This window comes from Falco cherrug, chromosome 2 (genome assembly GCF_023634085.1).
Source record: "Falco cherrug isolate bFalChe1 chromosome 2, bFalChe1.pri, whole genome shotgun sequence".
NCBI lineage: Eukaryota > Metazoa > Chordata > Aves > Falconiformes > Falconidae > Falco > Falco cherrug.
The window spans coordinates 58,402,922-58,429,650 of NC_073698.1; the positions used below are offsets into that span (position 1 = coordinate 58,402,922).

General features: G+C 41.8%; 1 protein-coding gene across 5 annotated transcripts in view; it reads right to left on the reverse strand.

Annotated features, from left to right (window-relative positions):
• Positions 1–25,927, reverse strand: part of TMTC4 (transmembrane O-mannosyltransferase targeting cadherins 4) — a 59,108-nt gene extending 33,181 nt beyond the window's left edge. For 3 of the 5 annotated variants that reach the window (XM_055702704.1, XM_055702703.1, XM_055702702.1), the window contains exons 1-5: positions 25,179–25,199; positions 23,300–23,515; positions 18,262–18,377; positions 15,981–16,197; positions 11,984–12,071 (exon numbers count right to left, since the gene is read on the reverse strand). In XM_055702704.1, the coding sequence (XP_055558679.1) occupies positions 11,984–12,071; positions 15,981–16,197; positions 18,262–18,377; positions 23,300–23,461 (583 nt within the window). In that variant the 5' untranslated portion in view covers positions 23,462–23,515; positions 25,179–25,199. Of the gene's footprint in view, positions 1–11,983; positions 12,072–15,980; positions 16,198–18,261; positions 18,378–23,299; positions 23,516–25,178; positions 25,200–25,825 lie in introns of those variants that run through there. The other 2 variants (XR_008730996.1, XM_055702701.1) reach the window with 1 other exon arrangement.
• Between the last annotated feature and the right edge of the window lie 802 nt (positions 25,928–26,729).

Here is a 26,729-nt window from a genome sequence, read left to right on the forward strand (position 1 = left end):
TTTTGTTGTTGGTTTTTTTTTTTTTTTAATGTAGAAATAAACTAGCTGAGAGAATGCGAAGATGGAAGGCAATTGATCACACTCACAAAATGACAACTGGTCATTCTTAGTAAAAGGAAGAACAGTAAACAAAGCCAATGGACTTCATTGAGTTTACTGAAGTATACATTCTTCTACCGAGAAATTTCTTCCCAGAACGAAACTCTGGTGGAAAGAATTCAGGATAACTAAGCACTTCTCAGAGAAGCAGTATTCATTACACAAATACAAACTATCTTAACACGGATGAGTGGGAAGTATATGTAGTAAGAGACCAGATGGTGATTCACAAATGCTTTAGTGATGCAAAATGTAAGAGTAATAGGAAAAAAGGAACTAGGTCAAATTATCAAGGACAAGTATAACAGCAGCGCTCATAGAGGAAAACTCAGAAAGGTCACACCACAAAATAAGAAAAGGTAATGTATGTAAAGAACAAACCCCACAATTCCATAGATATATTAGTAAGAAGAGCAGCAAGGAAGGAGTTATTCCAATACTCCATGGGAAAGAAAATGGACAATGCCAAGAAAACCAAAGCGTTCTATGACTTTTTGCTTCATTTTTTCACAGGGGTCAGCTGCAGTCAGATAGGAAGGATACGACTAGCAGAAAGGGAGCAAGAACAAAAGCAAAAATAGTGAACTACAAGACACAGTATTTATAGAGAAGGCAATTTGTTTTAAGTTGCAACAATTGGTTAAATTTACTCCAACAGGTCCTATACAACCCAGAGTAATCTCAACTGTCACCTCTGAGGAATCACGAAGAAACCCTGAGAATCCAGAAGCTTGAAATAAAACAATGCTTACATGCCTACTGTTCAAGAGGAAAAAAGATATGAAAAGGTAAGCTAAAGAAACAAAGCTAAGGTGACTGGTCAAAATTACTCAGAAAAAAAACACTTAGCCAAAATATTTTCTAGGTGGTCCTCTAAAACATAAAAAGATATGATTAATTGTTTGCCAAAGACATATTTTAGCCATTTTTATAAAACTAAGTATAATTTCTGACTTGGACAGAAAAAAAAGGGCCTTCCCAATGAAAGAAAACCTGTAAACATCCTATACCTTGAGGTCACAAGGGCTTGAGAATACCATTGGGGACAGTGTGAAATACCCCAGAAAAAATATGGGCCGCAAGAAGTTATTCTAGAAAGGGTATAAATAACAGCTAGAAAAAGTACACTAAGAGTCTAGCTCATTGTGAAAAATTAGATGCATTCTGGATTGGGCCTTTCCTTCACCTGGCTCTAATAGATCATTTAAAAAATTTGGATGATGCAATAAGGAGTATGCTGATTAAGTCTAAAGGTGCTGCCAGGCAACAGCGATGAAGCATACTAAGGAGAAGTCAGATTTCCGTTGACAAACTGGATAAATGGTCTAGTGAAAAACACGTGATAATTCAATGCCATTCAGTAAGTACACATTCAAAATTGTGCAGAAATAGGTTTATCTTCTTTTGAACATCCCAAGTCTCATACACCAGGAATGTCTCAACATGTCAAGTGTAGCCAAGCTTAAGTATGGACTCTCAAAGACAGGAAAAGCACCCAGCAAAAGAGAAGTAATAAAGATCTTATGGGAGATGGTGTCAAAGGCCTGGACTTTTGTAAGGCCTTTGACACAGTCTCCCATAAGATCCTCATAAAGAAGGTCTTGATGTACAGACTGGACATGCAGACAGTGAGGTGGTTTGAAAACTGGCTGAATGGCAAGGCCCAGAGGACGGTCATCAGTGGCACAAAGCCTAATTGGAGGCCAGTAACTACCAGTGTACCCTAGGGGTCAATACTGGGTCCAATCCTGTTCAACAACATCATTATTGATCTGGATGATAAGGCAGAGTGTACCCTCGGCAACGGTGACAGATGCAGATGACACCAAACTGGGAGGAGTGGCTGATATGCCAGAGGGTCATCATGCCATCCAGAGGGACCTAAACAGGCTGGAAATACAGGTTGGTAGGAACCTCATCGAGTTCAACAAGGAGAACTGCAAAATCCTGCACCTGGAGAGGAACAGCCCCAGGCACAGCCCATGCTGGAAGCTATCCAGCTGTAAAGCAGCTTGGTGGAAAAGCACCTGAGGGTCCTGGTGGACACCAAGTTGAATGTCAGCCAGCAATGTGTCCCTGCAGGAAAGAGGACTAATGGTATCCTGGGCTGCATTAGACAAAATATTGCCAGCAGGCCAAGAGACAGGATTCTTCTCCTCTCTTCTGCACTGATGAGGCCACACCCGGACTACTGTGTCCAGTTCTGGGCTCCCCAGTACATGAGAGCCATGGACATACTGGAGTGAGTCCAATGAAGGGCTAGTAAGATGATAAAGGGGCTGGAGCATCCCTCTGCGAGGAAAGGCTGAGAGAGCTGGGACTCTGTAGCCTGGAATAGAGAAGGCTCAAGGGGAATCTCATCAATGTACATAAATACCTGCAGGGAGGTTGCAAAGAAGACAGAGCCAGGCTCTGCTCAGAGGTGCCCAGTGACAGGACCACAGAAAATGGGCACAAACTGAAACACAGGAGGTGCTGTCTGAACATGAGGACACACTTTTACTGAGAGGGTGACTAAGCACTGGCACAGGTTGCCCAGAGGGGTTGTGAAGCCTCCCATTCTTGAAGAAACTCAAAAATCATCAGGACAACTGGCTCAAGGTGATCCTGCCTGAGCAGGTCGGCTCAGGTGACCTCATGACCCCTTCCAACCTCAACCATTCTGTAATCCTGCGATCAAGATCTCCTCCTGAAAACCTGGATCTCTCCTTTGTTTTCTTTTGCAGCCTCCAAAGGTCAATACAATCATATAGAGAGAGTTGTAATGTTACAAACATTCATCAGATATTAAACTTCAAAGAGAAAGAATTGCAATTAAGAAACATTTTATCTTGTGCTTGTTCCTGGGTAAATATGCACAACATGCCGCCCACCCCCCCCCCCCCCCCCCTTCCCAGCTGCAGAAATCTCAGTAAAGTAGGCTGGAAAAGTAGATAATCATTCAGCAATACCTTCAATCTTTTTTTTTTTTTCTTTTTTTAGTAACAGTGATTTGAAAATGTAAAGCACTGCATAAGTGCTAACTATTACCATGAAGTACACACACGCCAACAGAAGTAATTAGTCTAGCAAAGCACATTCCCCTAATATGGCTCTACCTTCCACTAGAAAAATCTTGTGTCAGAAAATGAAACCAATCTTCTGCTGGCACCTGTGCCTGGTTGAAACTGGTACACCATATTGTGAGTGGGCATTGTGCCACTAACAGATGGACAAAATTGTAAGCATGCCAAAGAAATGGAGTACTTGAGTGTTTTTGTGTTTGGGTTGGGTTTTTTTTTGGGGGGGGGTTGGTGTGTTTTTTTTTAAGCTAGAAATGTGTAGTGTTTCTATACAAAACCAAAAAGCATTGCTCAGATGGTCCCTCTTTAGGACTACATTAAGTCTGAAAGCTGAGAGGATTCAATGAAATACCTATATAAACCATGATCAAGCCTTGAGGGCTCCTCCATTTAGACTGCTAGACTCAAGTATAAGCATCCCTAGAGCTAGGATGCATACACAAAGCATGCAATTGACTGATCCTAAATTTATGAGCAGCACATTGGTGATACACGTCAACTCTGTCTTCCTAAACACTAATCCTGTTTCGAGAGACCTTATTTTGCCATGTCCTAAACCCACAATTCAATGAAAACAAATTCCTTAGAAGTTAAGGATATGAAGAAAATACTCTGTTTAGAGTACTAAGCTTAGTCTTACTTTACAGTCAAACTAACAATATCCCAAACAATTGTTACCAATTCAGACAATTACATATTTGGCTTCTCTTTCTTCAAAACTAATTGAGCAACTTAGGGCTCAGCCAGGTGACAGCTTGGAGCAATTTCAGAAGTCACCATCTTCAGGTGAAAACCAGTAATTGATTCTGTGGAAGCACCTACTCCTTTGAAAGTTGAAGCAAAGTTATGTTGAGCTTCTGCAGGAAGATTTAATTTTTAACTGAAACAGGTCAGAAATGCTCATATATTCCACTCATGTGCCTTGTCTGTGGGGATGGTACCTTCCAACTAAACTACTGCAAAACTCATCTAACCAAGCTCTAAGATTTCCCTGCTTGTGAATTGCTATGCAAAGTGGGAAGAATTACCTAGTCTTAAAAGATCACATAAGAATCCACTGTCAGAATTAACTTAAGCCTGACATCTCCTTGTGTGTCTCCAAATGTACATACTACTGTAGCTCAAGCTAGTGTTTCACTTAATAATGGAACCACAAAAGCAAGTGCCGTTCCTTAACATATCCAAGTATCTCAAACTCATTACATATAGTACCTATAGGCTACAGTGAAGGTATCATCTATCCCAGAATTACACCATCCCCAAGCAAAAAGGTAGCACTAGTTCTAAAAAAAAAATAATAAAAAATTGTTAGTTTCTCCACAGACAACTATTCCCTCCCAGTATGTTCAAATATGAACAGTAGGGCACACAGCTGAAAAAACAGGGCCCATATGATTAATAATAGTAAATACCTCTTGACCAATTGCAAAATAGCTAACAAATTCCCCGTATCTTAACAACGATCTCTTTCACACAGGGGACATTTTCAATTTGTACGAAAACCTCCACAATACAAGCCTCCAGTATTCCCAAAACTACATCACTACAGTCTACTTCACATGCTTTATCAAATTAGTGATGAACTAGTAGATGATTAACAGGCAACTACACAGAACAGAACAAAACAGAAACACACAACCAGAACAAAGTAATTTTTAGAAGTCATAGCATATGAGCAAACAGTTGATCCCCTATTTAATAGCCAGGTCAATATTATTCACACAAAACAAATCTTGAACTCCTCGTTTTGTATCACTGTGAGATCACCAATGCAGATGGCAAATACATGCAACTGGATCACTGTCAAAGTTGAAGACAAAGGAAGGCAAAATGAATACTACAGCAGTTTTAAATTGCCTTATGAATTCCCAGAGAAGCTGCATTAAAATTCAACAAAGTTAATAACCCACGATTCCCTTCAGAACATACCTAAAGAGTTGTCAGCTCTTGCTGTCTCCAAAGCCTATGCAGTGGATTTGTCCCCACAGCTGTGTTTTAAAACAGCAGGACAGAATGAGAACAACAGATTAGTTCCTTGCAAATATAAATGTTATCCTATCAAAAATGGTAACATCAAAACCTGTCTATTGGGGAAAAGAACTGGAACTGCAGAACTTCAGTAAGACACAATTATAGCCCACATAGTGTGTTAAGTGCTTATACTTTAAAAAAAAAATAAAATTAATGCTACAGATTCTGGCTAAAAGAAACTGTCTACCCAAAACCACAAATAAACCACGTCAGGCAAACAACCTGCAGTATTATCTTGAGCTTTAAAAAAACCCCATTATTTTCCTTTGTGGTTTGTTGGGTTTTTTTTCCTCCATTCTGACACTGATAATTTTCTGTTCTGATTATTTTCAGTATTACATATACTTTTCTGGCAGTACCTCCAAATACTCCTCAGACATTTTATGAGTCCTTATTCCCAAGCAAAAAAATTTCTTACATTCATTCACTTAGACACCAGCTGAAGACAAGCACTAAGCAGTCTCTCTTCTATGACTTTTGACTCCTTTAGAGAAGGCCAAAAATGACAGTTCAATAACTATATCTATGCTAGTGAAACACAAACAGATTTCTGGAACTCGGCTGTGCACAAATTTCACTTTGCATTGTAAGAATAGTCAGGTTCTTTAAGAAAGACTTGGATAATCTATCTATCCCGATAGTAGCACTAGGATGCTGCTGGTAACAAAACAGTATATGTTACTGAGGACACAACTATATCGGTCGCATCAACTCAGTCTTTTCAATGTTCATTGTACCCTGATGCTCACTCAAAGTTCATCAGTAAAAGCAAACAAGCACCAAACACGTTTTGGTAATTATATTCAAAAGACAATACAAATGCAGCCCACAAATCCCGAGGCCTTACAGTTGTACTCTTTTAAGTACTCCAAAAGAGTCATGCTACCATGCATCTATTAATAACAATTTTTTAAAAAATCCACCTATGACAGCTCTCCTGCTGCTTGTAAAAAGTCAGTGACTTAAGTGCTATATACACGTGACAGCCAAATCCAGAAACAAGGATACATGCTGTTGACCTAGGGTTTAGGGTCATGCTTGCCTTAGACATAAAAAAAATGTAGCAGGACAAAAGGAAATGGGATGTTAATGCAGACTAGTAGATCCCACTTTTCTGTAGGATTATCGTAAAGCAGCTATATTTGATTAGAAACATAAGCTTGATGCAATGGAATGCACAGAGGGTTTTTTTTTTGTTTTCTTCTCTTTCTAACAAAGACTATTCCACAAAGACAAATCAACATCTTGGTCTGACCCAGAAAGGGTATTTTTTCTTTGCTGCTTAGGAGACATAGTTTAAGTCTGTTCTTTAAACTATATATGCATTTTTTTTAAACACTTATTCTTTACCTATATAGAGAGTGAGATCAGCTTAGATTTGGGACTACATTTTTGCTGTCTGACTCCCTTAATCTGTGCAGAATCAAACTCAGCTACACTCGGATAAAAAGGTCTTTATTCCTTATTTATCTTATTATTTGTGAATGGCTAGAAGAACTGTTCACAAGGGAAGGAAATTCATACCATCGAAATGGAGGCACCCAAGGGTAAAACTTCGTATTTACTTTAATACAACAAAACCACTGAAAAGTCATGCTCTACTATGACCACTTCCCCATATTGGTTACCTTTTCCTAAAGCCTTTCACACAAATACAGAACAGCCCACTCTAGAAGGGGCCTCCAAAGATCATCTGGTCCAACATTTTGTGGGAAAGGGCATCTAGATGAAATTAACTAGCACCCTGTCCAATTGCATCTTGAAAACCTCCAGTGATGAGGACTCTGCCATGTCTCTGGAGAGGTTGTTCCAGTGATTGATTGTTCTCTATGTAAACAAATTATTATATCAAGCTGAAATCTCTCCCAGTGCAACTTGTACCCATTGCCCCTTGTCTTCTCCATGTGGCTCCTTGTGAGAGAGAGCCTCCATTCTCTTTGTAGCTGCCCTTTCCAATAGACACTACCCTTTCCTATACAGACACTAATGTTCAAACAGCTCCAGCTTGGGCCAACCTTCCCTCCCAAAGGAAAAAATTACAGCAAGGCAGAAAGTGTTTGTGGTGGTTGGAGGGGTTCAGCTAGAGATGTGGAGAACAGGACAGCTATTTGCGGGAACCACGACAGGCTGGAGAAATGGGTTGACAGAAGCCTCTTGAAAATCAAAGCACCATGCAACAGTCCAGGCTGGGGATTGCCTAGGTAGCAGCTCTGCAGGAAAGGATCTGGGGTTCCCAGCTGATAAGTTGAAGGTGAGTCCGTAGCGTGCCTGTGCAGCAATGAAGAAGGTGAAATGCACGCTGGGCTGTAATAGCTACAGCATAACCAGCAGGTCAGTGAAAGTGGTTGTTCTTATGAGGCTACATCAACTGTACTGTGTTCAGTGTGGTGTCCAACACAAGAAACACACCAACAACCCGGAAGTCCAGTAAAGAACCACTGAGATGGTTAGGAGGCTGAAGAGCACAACATAGGAAAAGAGGCGGAGGCAAACTGGTCACGTGTAACTACCCCACCACCCTTGATTTTTGCAGCTCACCTGGCTAAGGTCCGAAGCAATCTTATTTATGAATTTAGCTCTGTTTTAAGCTGCTGGACTAGAGATGACCTCCAGGGTTTCCTTCCAACCTAATTAGCTCTATGATAAAAGGCAGCTAGATTGCTCCACTTTAGCAGTTACCTGCACTTCTGCCCAATTGAAGTGACAATGGAAATGAACCTTAAGTTATAAGCCTAGTCTTCCTAAGCTTCTACACAAATGAGAGCTTTCGGTACCTCTACAAGATGACTGCAAGTGCCTAAGATAAGCTATTCCTCTCACTGGCCATCAAAAGGAGTCTCTCTTTTGAGTGACTACACAGAAGGAGCAGAGATAAAAGGCTTTTAACTTGCGTGACCAAGGCAGATGCTTAAGGTGACAAAGTAGGGAAAATTCCTGAAGGTTCAGCCAGTAAAGCCTGAGAATACCACAACATAATGGACACAATGTGAAATAGCTGGCTTATGAGGCTGGGGATCACATTTGTAGGGATACTGGTGGTGGAGACAATCTGGGATTCACCCCAGAGTACTGAAGGAGCTAGCAGATGTCACGGCAGGAACCCTCTCAATCATCTACCACAGGTCTTAGGAGTCTGGGGAGGAATGTTATTCCAGTCTACAAAAAGGGCATGAGAGAATACCCAGGGAACTACAGACCTGTTAGTCTAACCTCAGTTCCTGGAAAAATTATTGAGAAGATTATTCTGAGTGCTGTTGAAAGGCATTTAAAGAATAACGCAGTCATCAGCCACAGTCAACATGGGTTCACAAGGGGAAGTCCTATTTAACTGATTTGATATCCTTCTACAACGTCTCCCACGTAGTGGATGAAGGGAAGGTGATGGATGTAGTTTTTCTGGATTTTAGTAAGGCTTTTGGTATTTTCCCCTCATAGCATCCTTCTGGACAAGTTGTCCAGCTGTGGGATAAGCATGTTCACAGTGCACTGGATGAAGTCTGGCTCTGAAGGGCAGAGCTTCAAAGGGTTGTACTGAATGGGGCTACATCTGGCTGGCACCCAGCCACCAGCAGTGTTGCTCAGGGTTCAATTCTAGGGACAGTTCTGTTCAATATATTTATCAGCAATCTGAAAGCCGAAGTTGAATGCACCATTAGCAAGTGTGCTGATGATACCAAACTGGGAGGTGCTATTGACTCTCTTGAGGGACAGGAGGCCTTGCAGAGGGATCTAGATAGATTGGAGCATTGGACTATGATTTGTGGGATGGAATTTAACAAGTCAAAATGCTGGATTCTGCACCTAGGATGGAGTAATGCTGGGCACAAATATAAACTGGGAAAGGAGTGGCTGGAGATCAGCCCTGCAGAAAGGGACCTGGGGGTGCTGGTCGGCAGCAGGCTCAGTATGGGTCAGCAGTCTGCCCTGGCAGCCAAGAGGGCAAACTGCAACCTGGTGTGCATCAAACACAGCATAACCAGCCGGTCAAAAGACACGATTATCTGGCTGTATTCAGCACTGGCACAGCCTCACCTGAAGTACTGTGCACCACAGCTCTGGGCCCCGCAATTTAAGATAGATCTTAAGGTCCCTCAATGCATCCAGAGGAGGGCAACAAAGCTGGTGAAAGGGCTAGAAGGAATGTCTTGTGAGAAGCAGCTAAGGACCTCATAGGCTTATCTAGTTTGAAGAAAAGCAGGCTCAAGGGGAACCTCATTGCTCTATAGAGAGAACTTCCTGAGGAGGGGAAGTAGAGAGGGAGGTGCTGATCTCTTCTCCATGATATCCACTGATTGGACAGTGTGGGAATAGTTCAGAGCTGCATCAGAGGAGGTTCAGGCTGAGCATCAGGGGAAGAGTTTCTTTACTGTGAGGGTGGTCAAACATTTGAACAAGCTTCCTAGAGAGGTAGCTGATGCCCCAAGCCTGTCTGTGTTTAAGAGGCATTTGGACAATGCCCTTAATAACATGCTTTAACTTCTGATCAGCCCCAGGTTGGTCAGGCAGTTGGACTTGATTGTTGTACATCCCTTCCAACTGTAAGTCTATTCTATTCTTTCTATTTAAAAATGAATGATTTTCACAGCAAGGCACATCCAAGATGAGCAGTGAATCTCACCCAGGCATTTCAACATCAGTTTTCAGACTAGAACCATTCCGATCTGAAACGTCTAGGTTTTTGGCACATTGCTCATCAGTCTGCAGCAAATCATGTAAGGTTCACAGGAAAGAAATACTCTGAAGCTTGGGCTCCTCCCTTCAGGCTCCATGCAAGATCTGCTAAAGAACTTAGTGCTCCCCACAGTGCTGGAAGTTACTTTTCATTCTCTTGCTTAGGACATGCCAGATAGGATGTGCAAGAACCTGAAATTGTCACCAAGCTACCCAAAATGAGGAAACTGTTGGGAGAGATACAGGTATGTAACTTGGATACAAAATCCTGAGTACAAATAAAGTCTAAGTTTCTTTAAGAAGTCACTGAGGGAAAAGCAGGCAGTGAAGATGACACCAAACACTGAAAACTGATCTGAAAGACAAAGTCTACAGCTGTGCATGTAGACTGTAGTTTTCCTGGGCAAATCTGCTTAAGACACATAGCTCTGATCCTATTACGATGTAACGTCCAATAAAAAATACTAAGTGCTGCTCAGTATCTTGTCTTCACAACACTTTCTTCTGTATCAATGACAAGAATTTCAGTACAAGAATACTATTAAAATGACACTGACTTCTAAAAGCTATCAAACTGACACGAGCAATCAGAATATCCCTAACCACGGCAGATGTCACTTTTGTTAATCATCCCTGATACGTCCTCCATAACAAAATAACGACACAGTCCTCCATAAAAGTCTCCAATGGTCATCCAAAGGTCATCCTATCAAGAATTTGGCTCTTGAGTTCTTCAAGCAAAGATTATTACCCCTGCCATATAGGTTTACCTGTACCAACAAACTGGAAAGTACATAGCCAATATTTTGAATTGTCTGATTTGCTCTAGCACCAACAGAAGAAACATCAAAGCACAACTGTACCCAGTAAAATAGGTGAGAAAAGAATAAAAGAGCAAGCAAAACCCCAAGGCAAATTTTCATCAAGAAATTATTAATCCAGTTGAAACAAAAGAAACCTACTCAAAGGGGAGAAAAAAAAATATCAGAAGTGAACAGGAATCACAATAAATACCATTTGAAGTGGTGAAGTTCACTTATGGTATAAACTTATGGTATCAGCTGTAGAAATACACAGCTGTAGAAAATAGTTGTAAACAATCTAAACTCAATTAGCAGGAGCTATTCACACCATCTTAGAGCTCACTGTGGACTAATTTACCCCCATCAGACTACACTAAATTCTATGATAGTCATGGGACTATGTTGTTAAACTGGAGCACCTAAAGCCAGCTCAGGTACCTCTGTAATACACTGCCAATTCTGCTTAAACACTACAGGCCATGTCTATTGAACTGACATTATACAAGCTTTTCAAAATACAGCTCCTCATGGGCTCACCAAACGATTCCTGTATTTCCTGTGATGGGGCACATTCAGGTACCAGATTGCATGTCCTGTATAATTCTTCATAGTCATGAATTCATGTATTCTTGAGTGTTTACTGAACAGAGCCCCTAGATAATTTCTCCACAGCTGTATTTGAACTGCCAACCTGCATTCTGATCAAATAATACAACAGATCTGAAAGTTCACTTGAAAAAATATCTAGAAGAGAATTGTTCCTGTTAAATACAGCTGTCTTAAAAAAACCTCTAGGAGTAACACTATATTTAGCACGTATATGCCAGCACTTGCATATTGCAGGAACTTAGAGGGCTTACTTATATGAATAATTCTTAAATATTCGTTAAAAATACAAGTAATGTTCCTAAAGTTTTTTCCCATTTAAGCCACCCCAACATAATGGCATAAAGTGTACTAAAATATTTAGGAACATAGAGGTTTGATTCCTTTCTGAAACACTTACTAAAATATCTCCTTATGCTTCTAAACAATAAAACATTTAACAATTAAGCCTATTACAAAACAGACTTTACTTAAAATAAATTCTTAGTGTTTAACGGGAATTAGGGACAGCAACCCTTCCAGCTCTTCTAACAATAAATAAAAGCAGGTCTGGTGTGGTTGAGTTGGTTTATTTTAAATATTTTACGAGGGTATAAGCATTAACAAATTCAAACCACATCAAGCTGACATTTATAGTTTTGCTGTACTTCACTGAAATATATGAATGCAGAAAATACAATATAAAATCAAAGGTGCAAACAGAATGCTTACTTTCTCTAAATGCTTTACAGTAGCCAAGGAATGACAACAAAAAGAACAGGGCACACAGTAGGTCTGCTCTGCCAACAATCCCAGCAACCTTAAAAAAAAAGAAAAGTTTCAGATTACTAGATTTTATTAATAGGAAACCTGAGATAAAGGTACACACACATATACAAAGTGAAATGTAGAAAAGAATATCACTGTATCAGGTTTTTTTTTTCTTCTTTTTTTTACACCTGGTTTACTGCATTAGGTATACTGAGTTTTCTAAGCCACATCCTAATTTTGGTTGGGTACTGCTTAGTATTAGCTAGGTAAATTATATGGCTTTAATTTATTAAAAACTGAGTAAGTAATGAAGAAGGACCTCACTGAATAAAATGTAGACTAGGCCCAATTCCATCTGGTTTTTGGATCAGGTTGCCTTTCAGTAGAACTTTTAGCAAACATCCTGAACACCAACAAAACCAGTAGATCTGCTGAAATGCAAAATCAAAACTGTTCACTTTCAGAAGACAAGCTAGCCTTTAAATTGCAGTCTGAATGCTCAGGGAAAATAGCTTCCAGCCTGCAGAATCAGGAAGAAAAAAATAAAATCCCTCCTCTGGCAGTTTTTTGTGCTATACTAATGGACTGCATTCAAACTACCTCCAAACTCATCTTGTAACAGAAGCTGCACTAACGCAAAAGAAAATGATAAACACGTTCTGGGACTTCTGTATTCCAATCTAAGCCAACCTATTTAAATCAAGAGCATTCTCACAGCCACCAACAAGCTTTGGTTCAAGCCCTTAAACTGTATTTACAATAACTTGCTGAGACACGGCATGATGTATTTTTGGATCTTAATTCCCCAATTACATAAGCATCAGGGCACACCATGATTTTTTTGTGGGAATCATGACACAGGGTGTTGGCAGAGGACTGTACAGGCCCTAATGCTGGGCATATGTTCTAGTGAGGTCCCAGAGAGCAAGGATCATGGAAAGACCCCTTACTTTTCAGTTCAGCTCTACTTCCCGGAATATTGGGTTCCATGTTTCCAGGAGAAGGTGTACAGAGAGGCCTTTCCAAAGAAGGACAGAACAGCTACCGGGGGTGGTGTGGGTGGGGGTGGGGGTTAATCCACTTTTTGAGGTGATGTTTCAGGAACAAAAGCAGAAACTTTGGTTCTTGTAGAGTATGCCAGTAGTCCCATTTTGTGAGTAGAATGGAAAGAGGAAAGTAAAAAGATAAATTGTATCTTCATTTTGTTTAAAGGCACCTGCTAATGCTCTCTTAGGAAAAGGGCATTTTTTTTCTGTCAGTCTGACATGACAGAACAACTATTTCTACATAATGTCATAGAGAAAAAGACAAGCATGACAGTAGGACTGAATCCACTGGAAATGTCTCTCCCACTTTGCCCTCAGCTTCACTTGAGCACCATAAAAGCAGAAACTGTTGGACTCCTAAATTCAGTTCAGAAAAGACTTCTTGATTTATCCAAAGCCATGCATTAACTTCCCTGCTTCTTCTTCTATCATATTGAGGAATTATGAGAATTAACTCAATAGCTCTGGAGTGCTTTGAAAGGTGAAAATAATGAAGCATCATTCTGTTTCAGGAACTGCTCTCAGCTAATGAGATAAAAATAAAGGTGAAATGACAATTTTGAAAATAAATGCCAACTTGTTACAACAAAGAGATTAAGGGGCTAACAACACACATACGGCCTCAGATGACTCCAACAATACAATGCCATCTTAAATGCAAAATCAGGCCTATAGTCTCTGGTAACGAAGTAAAAAAATGTTTTAAATTAGTATAACGTATATTCTAATGTCCATGTTTCATTTAGTATTTCATCACTCAAATGTTACGAAGAATAAGCATTTTTTAGACAGAACGAACTATACCACAAAAGTGTTTACTTGTAGGGAAAAAAAATTATAATGACAGATCTTTTTTTTTTTTTTTACATTGGTACTGAAAGCATTAAACTTTTCAAGGGCTGTTGTACACGACAGTTTGTTTTGCGCTGTATATACCAAAATCCAAAGCAGCAACAGACAGACTCTTCACAATTTTATGTCAAAACATGTCATCTCATTTCAAAACCAGGATATCATGATACTTAAAACTCACAGATTTAAAATCATGAAGAATGCTTTTTGAGGAGATGCTGCATGACACACACTTATGCTAGAACCATAGCAGTATCCTGACTGCTTCAATGCAGCAATATTTCTGATTCACTGCGTAAATGATTAGAGGCCTTTGTTCCCTCCTAGATCTTAGAAGAGACATGGTAAATAGGCATGATACTTTTTTTCTCTTCTTCCAATGTTTCGCCAAAGCAAAGTCTTCAAACCTTGCATATGCAAGCAAACCCCATCACTTGTAATTTATTTTAGGGGACCACGGTCTTGTTAACATTTACCTGCTGATTTAAATATATTTTTAGAGTCAAATGCAATGAAGAATAAAATTATGGATATTGATAAAGGAATCAGTAGTAGGTCTATTGCAAAGATAAGGCTCAAGGTAGATTTCTCTTTAAATGGCAGAACATCAAAAGCACTGAAGACTTGTTTTACTTCACTCTGGTGTCTAGAATTGGTTTTGGGAGAAAAAATACAAGGGGCCCTCCTGACATCAGCACAACACATTCTCACAAAGAAATTATTCTGCAGGTGAGCAAATACCAGAGAATGATCGGCAGGATGTTTTAGCCACACTGCCAAAAAGGTGCCAAATCACCAATGCATAACTTTGCACCATTTCTAGGTTTCCAATACATACAGGGTCCCCAGCCAGCTGAGAGGCAAGTATTTTCATAACTTCTTCCCCATCAATGATGTGCAAAGCAAAAGAAAAAAGCCAAAACCATAGCATATTGTGAATAAATGAAAAAATCAGTGCCACATATAGAAAGAGGTGCACTGAAGATTCAATGTTGACTAATAGCACAAAGTTTGAAGTTCAAGTTAGTACTTTTTCAGGAGCTTGGTCCTTCCAAACTGAAAAAAAAAACCCCCAACCAACCAAACAAAAAAAAATCCTGCATTCTGATTATTTAATTTATCCATTATTACAAGATCAAGCAATCAGGGACCATATCCAGCAAGCCCACTGGTATAAGGCCATAAGATTTTCTTAGCTATGAGTACAAAAGAGGTTTTTGAGAAAACCATCTCTTCTTCACTAGAATTTCCACACAAAGACTTTGATCTTTGGTCAAGTATTGTAATTGGTTGCTGTGCATGTGCCATGTTTCTGTTCTGCATCTTTACAGCTTCAACTTCCAGCCAGTGTTATGCTTTTGTCTGCACTCTTAAAGGGGCTACTATTATCAAATTTGTGTTCCCCATGTACATAATTACAGACTGTGATAAAAAAATCCTTTAATCTTCTCCTTCATATTAAAAATATAAACCCACGGAGTTTGATCTCTCATGACACAGGATGATTTCCAGTCCTTTAATCATTTTCATGGCTCTTCTGAGCTCCCTCCATTTTTCCCAGCATCCTCCTTGCAGCATGAATTCAAAACTTCATGCAGTATTCTAATACAGTCATACAGAGTTCACATAACGCCCTTAACTCCAATTTTCTATCTCTCTTTCTCTCTTTTTTTTTTTTAATCAAAGCAAGTGGAAATGAACAGTGGTTATGCATTTGTATTCAGTTTATCTTCCATTCTCCTTGGCTGCACATGAGCTAATGTTTCTAGTAATGAATTCTTAATCCAGTAATTAGGAAAACTCTGTAGTTTAGGGCTATCCTTCTTTAGTTATTGTACTTAAATGATTTAATTTATCTTCCCTAATAAGGTCCAGCCCTGTGGAATTACAAGCTTTTGGATGTACTAACCATAATATTTGATTGTTCTCATGTGCCAAGAGAAGCGTTAATAATATATAAAAGCAATGTGTAGAGTATAACACTATGTCAGAATTAATTAGTCAAGATGGTCAAGAACCTCTAAGATATAAATTGTTGGAGCTAATTATTTAGTACTTACACATTCGGTGTGCACTGGATGTACAGCAAACAGCAAAGCAGCTAGAAGAGATGTCTTTGGAGCCAGGTTTAGCCTTCTTCCTTTATTACTGAATTGCAGTCCACCCAATAATATTGAAAACACATCAACCATCAACACTGAGATAGTACAATGCAGTATTATATTGATGACATGGAAACCAACTGGGTAGAAGCCTCCAGCAAAAAGGTAATTAATTCTATATAGAAATAAAAACATTAACCATTGATGTAATTCCTAGTGTTAGAGCCACGCAAACAGAAAACCTAAATAACCCCACAGCAAGATCATACTAGAAACACACAGACAAAAAAGGGGCTGAAAAATACCAGCAACCCCAGCACACGTGGTAATTACCACTTAGCCACCACAGTCAGCTAGAAACAATGTCCTGATCTTTACTCAAAGGAATTCAGATGGGGTACCATATTTGGCATAATATCTATCCTCTCCAAAGACATATGTTGACACTATTATGTTAATCATACCTATGGTTACTTAAACTGGCTTTTCAGCAGCAACATAAATTCAGTGTTTGCAATGCAGGAGTGTCTTGTGAATAAACAACCCAGCCTGCTGGGGGGATACCCTTGGGCTTAAGAGAAACTATGTCCAAAAACAACCTGATGAAATTGTTTTATTTAAATCCACACAGTAAGGAAATTAATATGCACTGAGAGCATGATTTCCACTGACAAACACATCCTAGCATTTGGACTGATGATGTGGAAACCATCTGAGTACAATCAGTATCAACCCAGCAAGTAGTCAGTTAGCACATCTTAGTAACTAATTTGTGAGACTGGTTAGAGAGAGGCTGCATGCAAGTTGTAGAACCAGGAGGACGTATGAGTCAGAACTCAGTCTAAACCCTATTCATGACAGGAACTCCACAGTAAAATGGAGAGGGATAAGAAAAGGGAGAAACATCTTGTTATTATATGTATACTTTTATCAGTAGGTGAGACAGACAGAAACTTTATTTAGATAGGGGGTTTTATATAGTTCATTTGGTCAGTCTGCATTTGGCTTAAGTGAAATCTATCACAAAACTCCAGCCTCTCATAAATATGGTAGACATAAAAGTTGGAGATTAGGGAAATTAAGAAAACCGGTTTCTTACTTGTGAAAATAGTATTTTATGGACCATCTCCACATGCTCATCTATATTTTCACATATAGTAAGACTGTATCCCGGTTTGCTCTTTACACTAACCAGGATGTTAACTTACTAGAGATGGAATATAAAACAGAGACCTTGAAAAGAAAGAAAAGCATGTGCTGTGTAATGCACTGAAAGTTTTAATAGGTTTAAGACTCTTATACCTTCTGTTAAGTTGCATATTTTCCCTGATGAAAATGTGAAGAACACCCAACAGACTGAAACCCACGGTGCCAAGTACTTAAAACACTGACACTGCACTCAAGAGTCAGTGGCTTTGCTTGAATACGAGGACTAAGAGGGGAGTACTTCCACAATCACTTAGTCCCCAGCTTAGACCGGACACAACTGTAGAACCACTGCCAGGGCCCCCCATCTACAACACTGAGTTGCATGAGGAAAATAAGCTTAAGACTGAGTCAAAGATTGTCTGCATCAATGTGCCAGATTTCTACATGGCGTACTGCTTGCTCAAATCTTTGTGCAAAAAACACAAGCTAAGCAACTACAGAATTCTCATAAACTTTTAGTTATATGAGGAAACCAGCAAGTTTATATATACAGGCAGACATCTCTCTCATTAGGATTCTCAGACACAAACACTTACTTGGAAGTTAGAATATCAGGGGAAAGAGGTGGGAAGACTATTCAGTGACCTAGCAGCAAAAGGCCACAGTAGCTTGATGCTATTTATAAAAAAAATATTATTTGACAGGTCACCAGGAAAGCAGAGAACAGAAACTACAGTACCAGTATAAGTAGCAGCATGGCTAAGTGAAAGGAACATACACCTCCTAGTCCTTTGGTGATGTGACCTACATACTGAACCATACTGCTCCTAGTACCAAGGTATATATAAAAGCATAAGATGAACTGATATACAGATTATCAAAATAATGTATACTTTGGGAAAGAAACAGTTTGAAAATTAAAACTCAATTTGAGATTAAGGTAGTGAACAGGAAAACGATATTAATGAAAGGTATCCAACTACCTACAGATGCTTTGTCTCTCCCCTTTTCTGTTGCCTCCTCCCTATAATCAATTGAGCCAATATATGTTAAAAAAACATCAGACCTCAAACAAAAAGACAAGTCTCACCTGAAAGTTAGGACAGTTAGTGGTCGATATGACTTATGACTGGTATTGCTGCTGAGTTTGCTACCCCAAAAGTCATGATGCCACAGGTCACCAAGTGGGGTTTCTGCCCTGAGGTCCTGAAAGGAAACATCATAAATTACCAGATTCTTAACATTTCTGTTTTGTTCAAAGCAGTTAAAACACAAACAAGTTCAACTAATACAGGCTCATGCTAACATGGACATAGCAGGTGTTTTTGTTGGCTCATTACCAACATTTGACAAGATACACAAGTTTGCAATGAAGGTCACATCTTAGCTGCCTATCATCATAAAGGCCAAGATGCTTGGATTCTGTAACTAGGCATAACTACATGAAATTTAGTAGAGCTATGTGTATTCATATCAGTTGATAATCTGGTCAATAGCTGAGGTATGAAACACATAATAAAATCCTTCACCTCATACTTTTGTTAAAAGCCTTTGATTTTAGGTCTAGGTTATCTCGCAAAGGAGGGCAACTACAAAGTGCCATAAATAGCTATTTTTCTACCAGTGTCAGTAGCACAATTACTAATGAAAGCAAGGAGACTGAAGATAGAAAACAACAGACAGCTCATTTTGAAACCTTACTTTGCACAGGATGCTATTCAAATACATTTTTAAAAAAAATTCTTCATACATGAAACCAAGAACCAAAATCTCCATATACTGCTCTAAAAGATTAACAGCAGAAAACAGAAAAGGAATGAATTATTTTAATTTGGGGTGGAGTAGGGGATTTGAAAAAAACCCACCAAAACACTGCAAAGGAAGAGTCTATTCTTTCCTTGTATCTTAAAGCCATGCTGATAATGAAAAAATCCAAATAGCCTAGACTATCGAATGGAAAACATTCACTTTGGAGAAGAAAAAAGGATCTTGGCAGCATCTACTTTAGTCTTCTGTGAGGACAAGCTGGGAAGCCCATACTGACATATTCATCTTCTACCTGCGCCTCCTCTCCCTGTTTCCCTGCGGCAATTAAATACCAATTTATGCTATAACAAATGTGCAGGTTAAATACACTTAAGACAAAACCTCAGAACAAAATTGTACTAGCAAATGCACAGCTTTCATGCAAGTGCTGGTATTACACTTGCAAACAACCACAAGTTACTCTACCCCCACCCTCTCCCCTGAAATTGTTCAAGAGACCAGCAAACCAAAGCAGATTAACAAGCCAATACAAACACAAGTAAGCAGACAAACCAAGTTGCTAAACCCATGAAAGGGCTTACAAAGCTTGTTGTCCTAAGTCTTATTGCTCCTACATCTCCATCTACCTACAAGATTCCCACATTACAATACCCTTGGTTCACTAACTCCAGTTCCTCTCAAATGCTGCTACCATCTCACTTGCTTCTACCACCTCCTGTGGTCTCCAGTGCCTTCCATCTCATCCTTAGCTAGCATTTTTGGCCTGCCAACAAGACAAGAGAAAACACATACCACCGCTAGTCCCAAGGTACAGCCAAATGTCTGGGTCATACTGACTGACTGCTGCTAAACTGAATTTAAAGTAACTCAATTTTTCTTGCTTCTCTCTTCACACATTCTGACTTTCATCCATCCGAAAATCCAGGAGGAGATTTATTTCTATCACTTGATCAAATTTTTCCTGTATTAAACAACCAGTTAAAAAAACCCCAAACACCAACAAAAGGGGAAGTAGGCTACAACCCCTAGCATACTGTCAGATGAAGTGAATCATTCTCTAATAGGTTACTAATCAATACGAAGAAAAGACAACAGAGCTAACACTGTAGTCTTTGAAAAGTCCTCTACTGCAGCTGTCAATTAAGGCTTTCTCAGGGAAAATCTTAAAAACCAAGACTCACAGGGGATCCTATTTGGGCTTAAGAATTATCAAGGTGCAAAATTTCTTTACTTGCTCACAGATGTTTCTACTGCTAAGCGGTATTTCTTTCCTCTGCCAGGACTGCAATTTTGGCCTGAGGCACCTAAATTCCTGTTCCATTCCTCACTGGTATGCACAAACCCTAGAAGTCATAATTTGACTCTCAGAGCAGGAACGCACTCAACCAGCTGCCCACTAAATCAATATAGCCTGCTTTTCCAGGGGCAAGTTGGGACTGGGCTGTACACCAACATCTACTGAAGTCTTTGTACTCTGCAGGGGACAGCTGTTAGTGGGCGTTGTGGCCCTCAGACTGTTTTTCCAACCAACAGCACTGCTCCTTATGTACATTTGCCAAAGAAAGGGACTATGAAAGAGAGTTTTTTTAGTATTAAAATCTTAAAAGTATGTCTTCTATGTTACAGATGGTCTTCAATAACTTGAGATGGGAAATATATTTGAGATGTGCAAGGCTAGATTCCCTTTCCGCTAGAATCAGTCTTCTTTTGTCTTCCACAGGAAGAATGCAGGAAAAGCTGAATACATGGAATTACTTAGTGATTAGATTACACTTCCACATGACCTAAAAATCTCCAGTCACGTATTTTGCTCCTGTATCCAAGTTCTGTGAGAAAAAGTTTCTTATATTAATTTTCCCACTCAGTGGACTTACCCTAAAATAGGAATGGTTTTCTCTAATAGACACAGCTGTTTAAAAGTTATGTATGATTTTCTCTTTAAGAACTAAAAGTAGATATCAAAGAATGTCTAAATATTTGATTAGCAGCAGCTTACAGACAGCAGACTTCAATACTTGAAGAAAGGTCAGTTTTTCTATATAAAAGCTTATGGAACGGACACACTGTGTCTGAAGCTCCTTCTAATCCAACTGTTTGTCTTGCCAAGCTAGTAAATAAAAAGTCACTGTTGTGCACCAGTTAAAATGATAGGAAAGCATCTGGAAAACAGTCTTAGAAGCCAGTAAAATCTAACAGCAGAATGGTCCATGATACGGTAGGCATGGGGTCAACTAACAATATAACTTTCACTGAAATAAAATAAAGATTGGGGTGGTAGTGGAAGCTAGTAAATTAACAAAAATGTTACTGTGTGGTACTCAAGAAAAAACTGGTATAGTAATGCTCAGTAAATCTACAAAATTACTTTACCTGCTGTCTCTCCTATGGAATAGGAATAAAATATGCTGTACTTTGTTTAACAAACTGTGCCTTTGCTAGATGCTCTCCCTCCCCATTAAACTGGTAAACTCACTGTCTCTGCATTTTTCTTGTGGATTTTGCATTTCCAAATATTCATAACACATGTAAAAATGATACTGTCACAAAAATCTAAATTAATTTACAGGGAATAATAAGAGGATTTTGATGTGAAAAATAGAACAAGCATCAGTTTTTCAAACATACAGACTAGGTATGAATTAATCAGTTTAAGCAGTTGGTTGAACTTCTCAGCATTGCCAACAGCTATAATCCTGGTGCAGGTTGTTGTGTTGCATAGATAAATTGAAACATTTTGAAAGTAAAGACTGGAAGAAATGGAGAAAGATTACAAGTGTGGAAACTGCACGTGAACAAAACAACATGCCTTGTTTAAACATCAGTCTTTGTTCACTCTTTCAGGAAATGAAAATATTATAACTGTGCCGCAAATAAAACTTTGCAGAACGAAACATTGCCAGAAGCTGTGTAATCTGAAATATAATGCTTCTTAAAACTAAAACAAAAGGCACTGCAGGTTCTTCATTTGCCTACAGTATCCTCTTAGAAGCGTTGAGATTTATTTCCAGTTTGGCAGATGTATTTCCCCCCCATATATTTATAACTTAAGGTATGATAACTGACACAAGCATAATACAAATTTGTCTAAGGAAACAATAATTCTGTAGGATTCTAAAAGGCACAATGCAATAACTTGCCTCTAGAGTCTTGTGCAAAGCAAAAAAACGTGTGAATTGCGTCCTAGTGGTGTGAATCTCCAGATTACCCTCCTTGTAACCCCATGGCTTCAGGAAACAGAATCAACAGATGATAGTGATTCTTTTTACCCCGTGCTTCTCTTTCCGAACATTTAGAAGTACCTTCCAGAACAGTGTAAGAGCTGTAACACCAAGACCCACCCACCTCACTAACTGCTACATGTGATTCGATCAAGTGTCTCAGCAATTGAAGACACTCAACTCTTCAAAGTCAAAGGAATCTCAGCTAGAGGTTTAAGTCACATGTTAATATCTAAACATTTCAAGGATTTTTCATTGCACATGTGCCCAGATTTATAATAGAGCACACAAACACACTGCCTCTATTTAAAAAAAACAGTTGTCACAGGAACTTTAAGTGGTGAAGGAGCATTGGAAAAAGAAGCTTTCCTTGCTCCTCTAACAATTCTATTCTATAAACCACAACTGGAGACCGCCTGCGCCCTACAATCACTTAGTGATGCATTAGGTATCTTGCAACCAAAGTTTATTCATTGGGCTTATTCATCTGTCACCCGGAGAAGATAATGAAAAAATCTCCTATTAACATCAATGGGTATTAGAAAAGTCTACTGCATACTCTCACTGACTTCGAAATGAGCATAAAATTAGATCTATAGCCAGTCTTGATGTACAGGTACCCTGTGAATAAGCATTACTAAATATCATATCCACATGTGCAGCAACCCTAGATAATGCTTTCTTAGACAAAGTCCATTTGGTATGGCAAAAAGAGCTCCCTTCCCCTTGACCGGACATCAACACTTGTTAAGCAAAGCATCTCACTTGCAAAAGAATGAAAGTGGACACATTCTGTGGGGAAAAACAAAAAAGGCTGTTTAATTTGTTCACTCTTTAGTTTGTGTATTAGAACTGATGTTATTGAAATAGCTTTAGGAATAAGATTTTGTTAATCATACTTATGCTTCTAGCTATTTAATAGAGCACTGCCACACAGCTTGTTTGTCAACCTTAAATAAAGCTTACTTTTAAAAAACCCAACAAAACAAAACTGAAAAATGAAGTTCAAAAAAAGGCATATTAGAAAAGGAAGCTCTTTACTAGGATGAATATTTTGGGCCTACTTAGAGCAACTGTTATCATTACTTCTTTTCCTATGACCATTTATGTCAAAGGGTACGGGGGAAAAGAAGAGAGACAAACCTTATTGTTGATGATGGCTTCAGAATCATCAAAGACAAAATCTCCATCATAGCTGTTAGCAAAACAGAGGAAGGAAATTAATGCCACAACCATTTTAGCCCAGTATGATGGAAGAAGGAACCATGATACGTCATGGTCCAGATTAGATTCTGTTTGTGCCATTCTGTGAAATGCTTGTTCCAAGTTGAGACCTTCAGCATTATGTTGGTTGCAAATCTGAAAGAAATACATACAAATGGACAGTTATAGTTGCATTTCACTAAAAAAGAATTTTAAAACAGAGAGTTGGGTTGGGAGCGGAGAATGAAGTTTCATGCAACCTAACGTTTTTTCTCTCGGTGCATTTTGTAATTACTGGAAGATATCTAAACATAATTTTGTATTTCAAATGTGGCAGAAAGGCACAGTTTCTCACAGTTGGAACACAGCGATAAAGCCAAGAAATTCTTAGATTCTGACTTAAAGCTTTGGCACAAGTAAATTCTAAAACCTTGAGCGAATCACTGTTTTTCTGTTTCTTACTGTTCTTTCAGAGTATAAAAAACAGGGCATAATGGGGACTTTATGAAGTTCTTAAGAGAATGATAAGCACCATAATTTCCTTCCGAGTGTGAAAACCAAACATCATCAATTGCAAAAAGAGCTCAACTCTCTTCTATTAACCAAATTAAAGGACCCAGTCTTACACGTAGCCCATACAGGGAATTCTTACAAATATCACAGGTAGATGCATACAGATAGCAGTTAATGGACTAGGCCCTAAATCTCAGCAATTCAAACAATGAGACGACAATGAGACGCATGCTATTAAAAACAAAGTAGCATTCACTAGATCACACTGCACAGTGTGTACAGTATAGGCTAAATTCCACCGCTGCATTCAAGGGCTTATGAGGTAGTTGAGGTAGATGAAAAAGACCACGCAACTCAACAGCACTGAGCGATACATCAGTGTGGAGGCAGGAAGGCTGGAGGTTTACCCGTGAGCCACCTCTGCTGGGAAGGGTCTCTTCTGATGCTCCAAAGCCAGCCCTCCGCCTGGACAGCTATCCTGCCCCTGCTTCTCCGGCGCTCCGACAGTATTGTGACTGGTCTTATTATCAAGTGCTTATTATAAGTGGCTGGGGGGGGGGGAAAGGTCACCGTAAAAAGCAGGGCTGAATACAAAGTTTTTACCTGTAAACCCCAGGAATGTTATAGGCACATACAGTAGCCCTGCTTCACACGTTCTTCTTACTTACTGGCTTTTTTAAAGTCAACTGTTGCACCCCTGAGAACATTGCATTTAACATCTTCATACCATCTAAGAAAAATCTCCAGTCATTTGGCTTCTCGAACAGACTCAACCATTAGAGCTGCTAAGGCAACTGCTTTGTAGCTTTTGCCTGCAATGCTAAACCCCAGTCTCGGGGCAGTCCCAGCCTCTGCACACACATGCACACGGGCAGGCCGTACCCCTGCCACACCAGTGCCCCTTCTCGCTTTGGGGACTATAGAGCAGCGCCCCCAAATTCGGGTAAAGTCACTAATACGGACCCACGCAAACCGAGAGAGAACGGAGCTCCTCAGCAGAGCAAAGCAGAGCAGCCACTTTAAGAGCAAAACCTTTTCTCCGAGTAATTCACCCTTGTGCTCTTAGTTTGTCGAAAACAAAGACTAAAAGCAAGGCTATTAACCAGAGCGAAACGTATTGCATTGCTCGTAGCAGCGCAGATACAGCACCAATGCCCACTACCGAAATAAAACATTTAATCTACTCAAAATTCATTTTGCCCTGAAAGTTTCTCCCATTACGCTTGCTCTATTTATCTGCTGCACATCTGCTGCCAGCGCGCTCCCTGCGGTGCCGAAGCGGCGGCCGGCCCGGGGGCTCCCTTACCGGGACGACTCTTTCACCGAGGCGGTCTGAGCCCCAGCGGGTGACCGCAACCCCCCGCCCAAGGGCTCCCCCGCTGCCGGCCGGCTCACACGCGGCTGCCCAGCGGCGGCAGGAGGGCGGGCGGGGAGACAGGGCGGGCGCCTCCGCCACGGCGGCCAGCCCCGCCGCCCTCCCCGGGAAAAGGCGAGCCCCAGCCGCCGGCCGGGCGGACAGCTCCCCGGCACCGACCCACCGCGGCGGGGCGGGGGCCCGGCTCCGGCGCCGCTTGTCCCGCCGGAGAGAGCCGACGCGGCGAGGAGGCTCGCACCGAGGGTCACCGCGGCCGTGCGCCGAGCCCCGCAAACTTGAGGGCGTCCCGGGCGCCCGGCGAGCAGTCCCGGGGAAGGAGCCCGCCCGGGAAGGCGGCGGGCGGGCAGGCAGGGCAAGGCTGGAGGGCGGGCGGGCGAGCCGCGCCGGGAGCTCCGCGGCAGCCCTGCCCCACTCGCCGCTCCCCTTTTGTCCTAGCGGCGGCCCCGCCGCGGAGCTGTCCCGCCCCGGCCCTCAGCCCCGCCGCCGCCCCCGCCCCCCCTGCGCCGTCCTGGCCGACTCCGCCAGCGTTGCCGCCAGCAAGCGGGGCGAGGACGGGCCCCCCGCACCCCCGGCCTTACCTGCGAGGAGAAGGAGCCCGCGCGGCATCTCCCACCCGGGTGCGAAACTCTCCCGCCCGGCGCGGCACCAGCCGGAGCGGCCGGCGGGGGAGGGGCCGCGGCGGCTTCGCCTCCGGGAAACATCCTCAGAGCCCATTGGCTGCCTCGCCGCCCCGCCCCCCCTTCGCCCCGCCCCTCCGGAGCGGCTCCGTGCGCCCATTGGGCGGTGGCGGCGCTGACGCGCGGCAGGCCGGGCCGAGGGAGCGGAGCGAGGCGGTCACTTGCGCTGGCGGCGCGGCCGGTGCGGGCCGTTTCCCCTCCGCCCGAAACTCCGCGCGCCCGGCACAAAGGCGGCGGCGGCGGTCGGGCGGGCTCCCCCGGGGGGCGGGCTGCGCGCGCCGCTCGCCACCTGCGCCGGGTTCCCAGAGCGCGCCCGCCCGCCCGCCGGCCGCCGCTGCCCCCGTGTGCGTGTCGTTGTCCCGCGCACCTGGCGGGGGCCGGGTGGTGGTGGGGCGGCGGCCGGGGCGCGCCCCCGCGGCCGTTAGCGTGACCGTTACCAGCCGGTGAGCCTGGCCCCGCGCAGCCTGGCGGGTGTGGGCAGCGCGCCTGGCCGTGCCCTGCGCCCCTCGCCCGTTCCTCCGGGGCGAGGTCCCCGCCGCGACGGTCTCACGCGAAGCGAACCCCCCCGCCCCCGAAAACGGGCTACAGAGCCGGGGGCGCGGGGCGTCGCCGGGCGGGGGGCGCCGCCTGCCGCCTCGAGCCCGCCGCCGCCGGACCCTGCTCCCGGCGGGGCCCTGCCGGTCCGGCTGAGACCCGGTCCTGCCGGGCTTGTCGCGGGATGCTCCCCGCAGGACAGGCGTGACAAGGCAGCAATGAGAAGGCTTGGGGGTTTTATTTATTTATTTTTATTTTTAATGTTTTTACA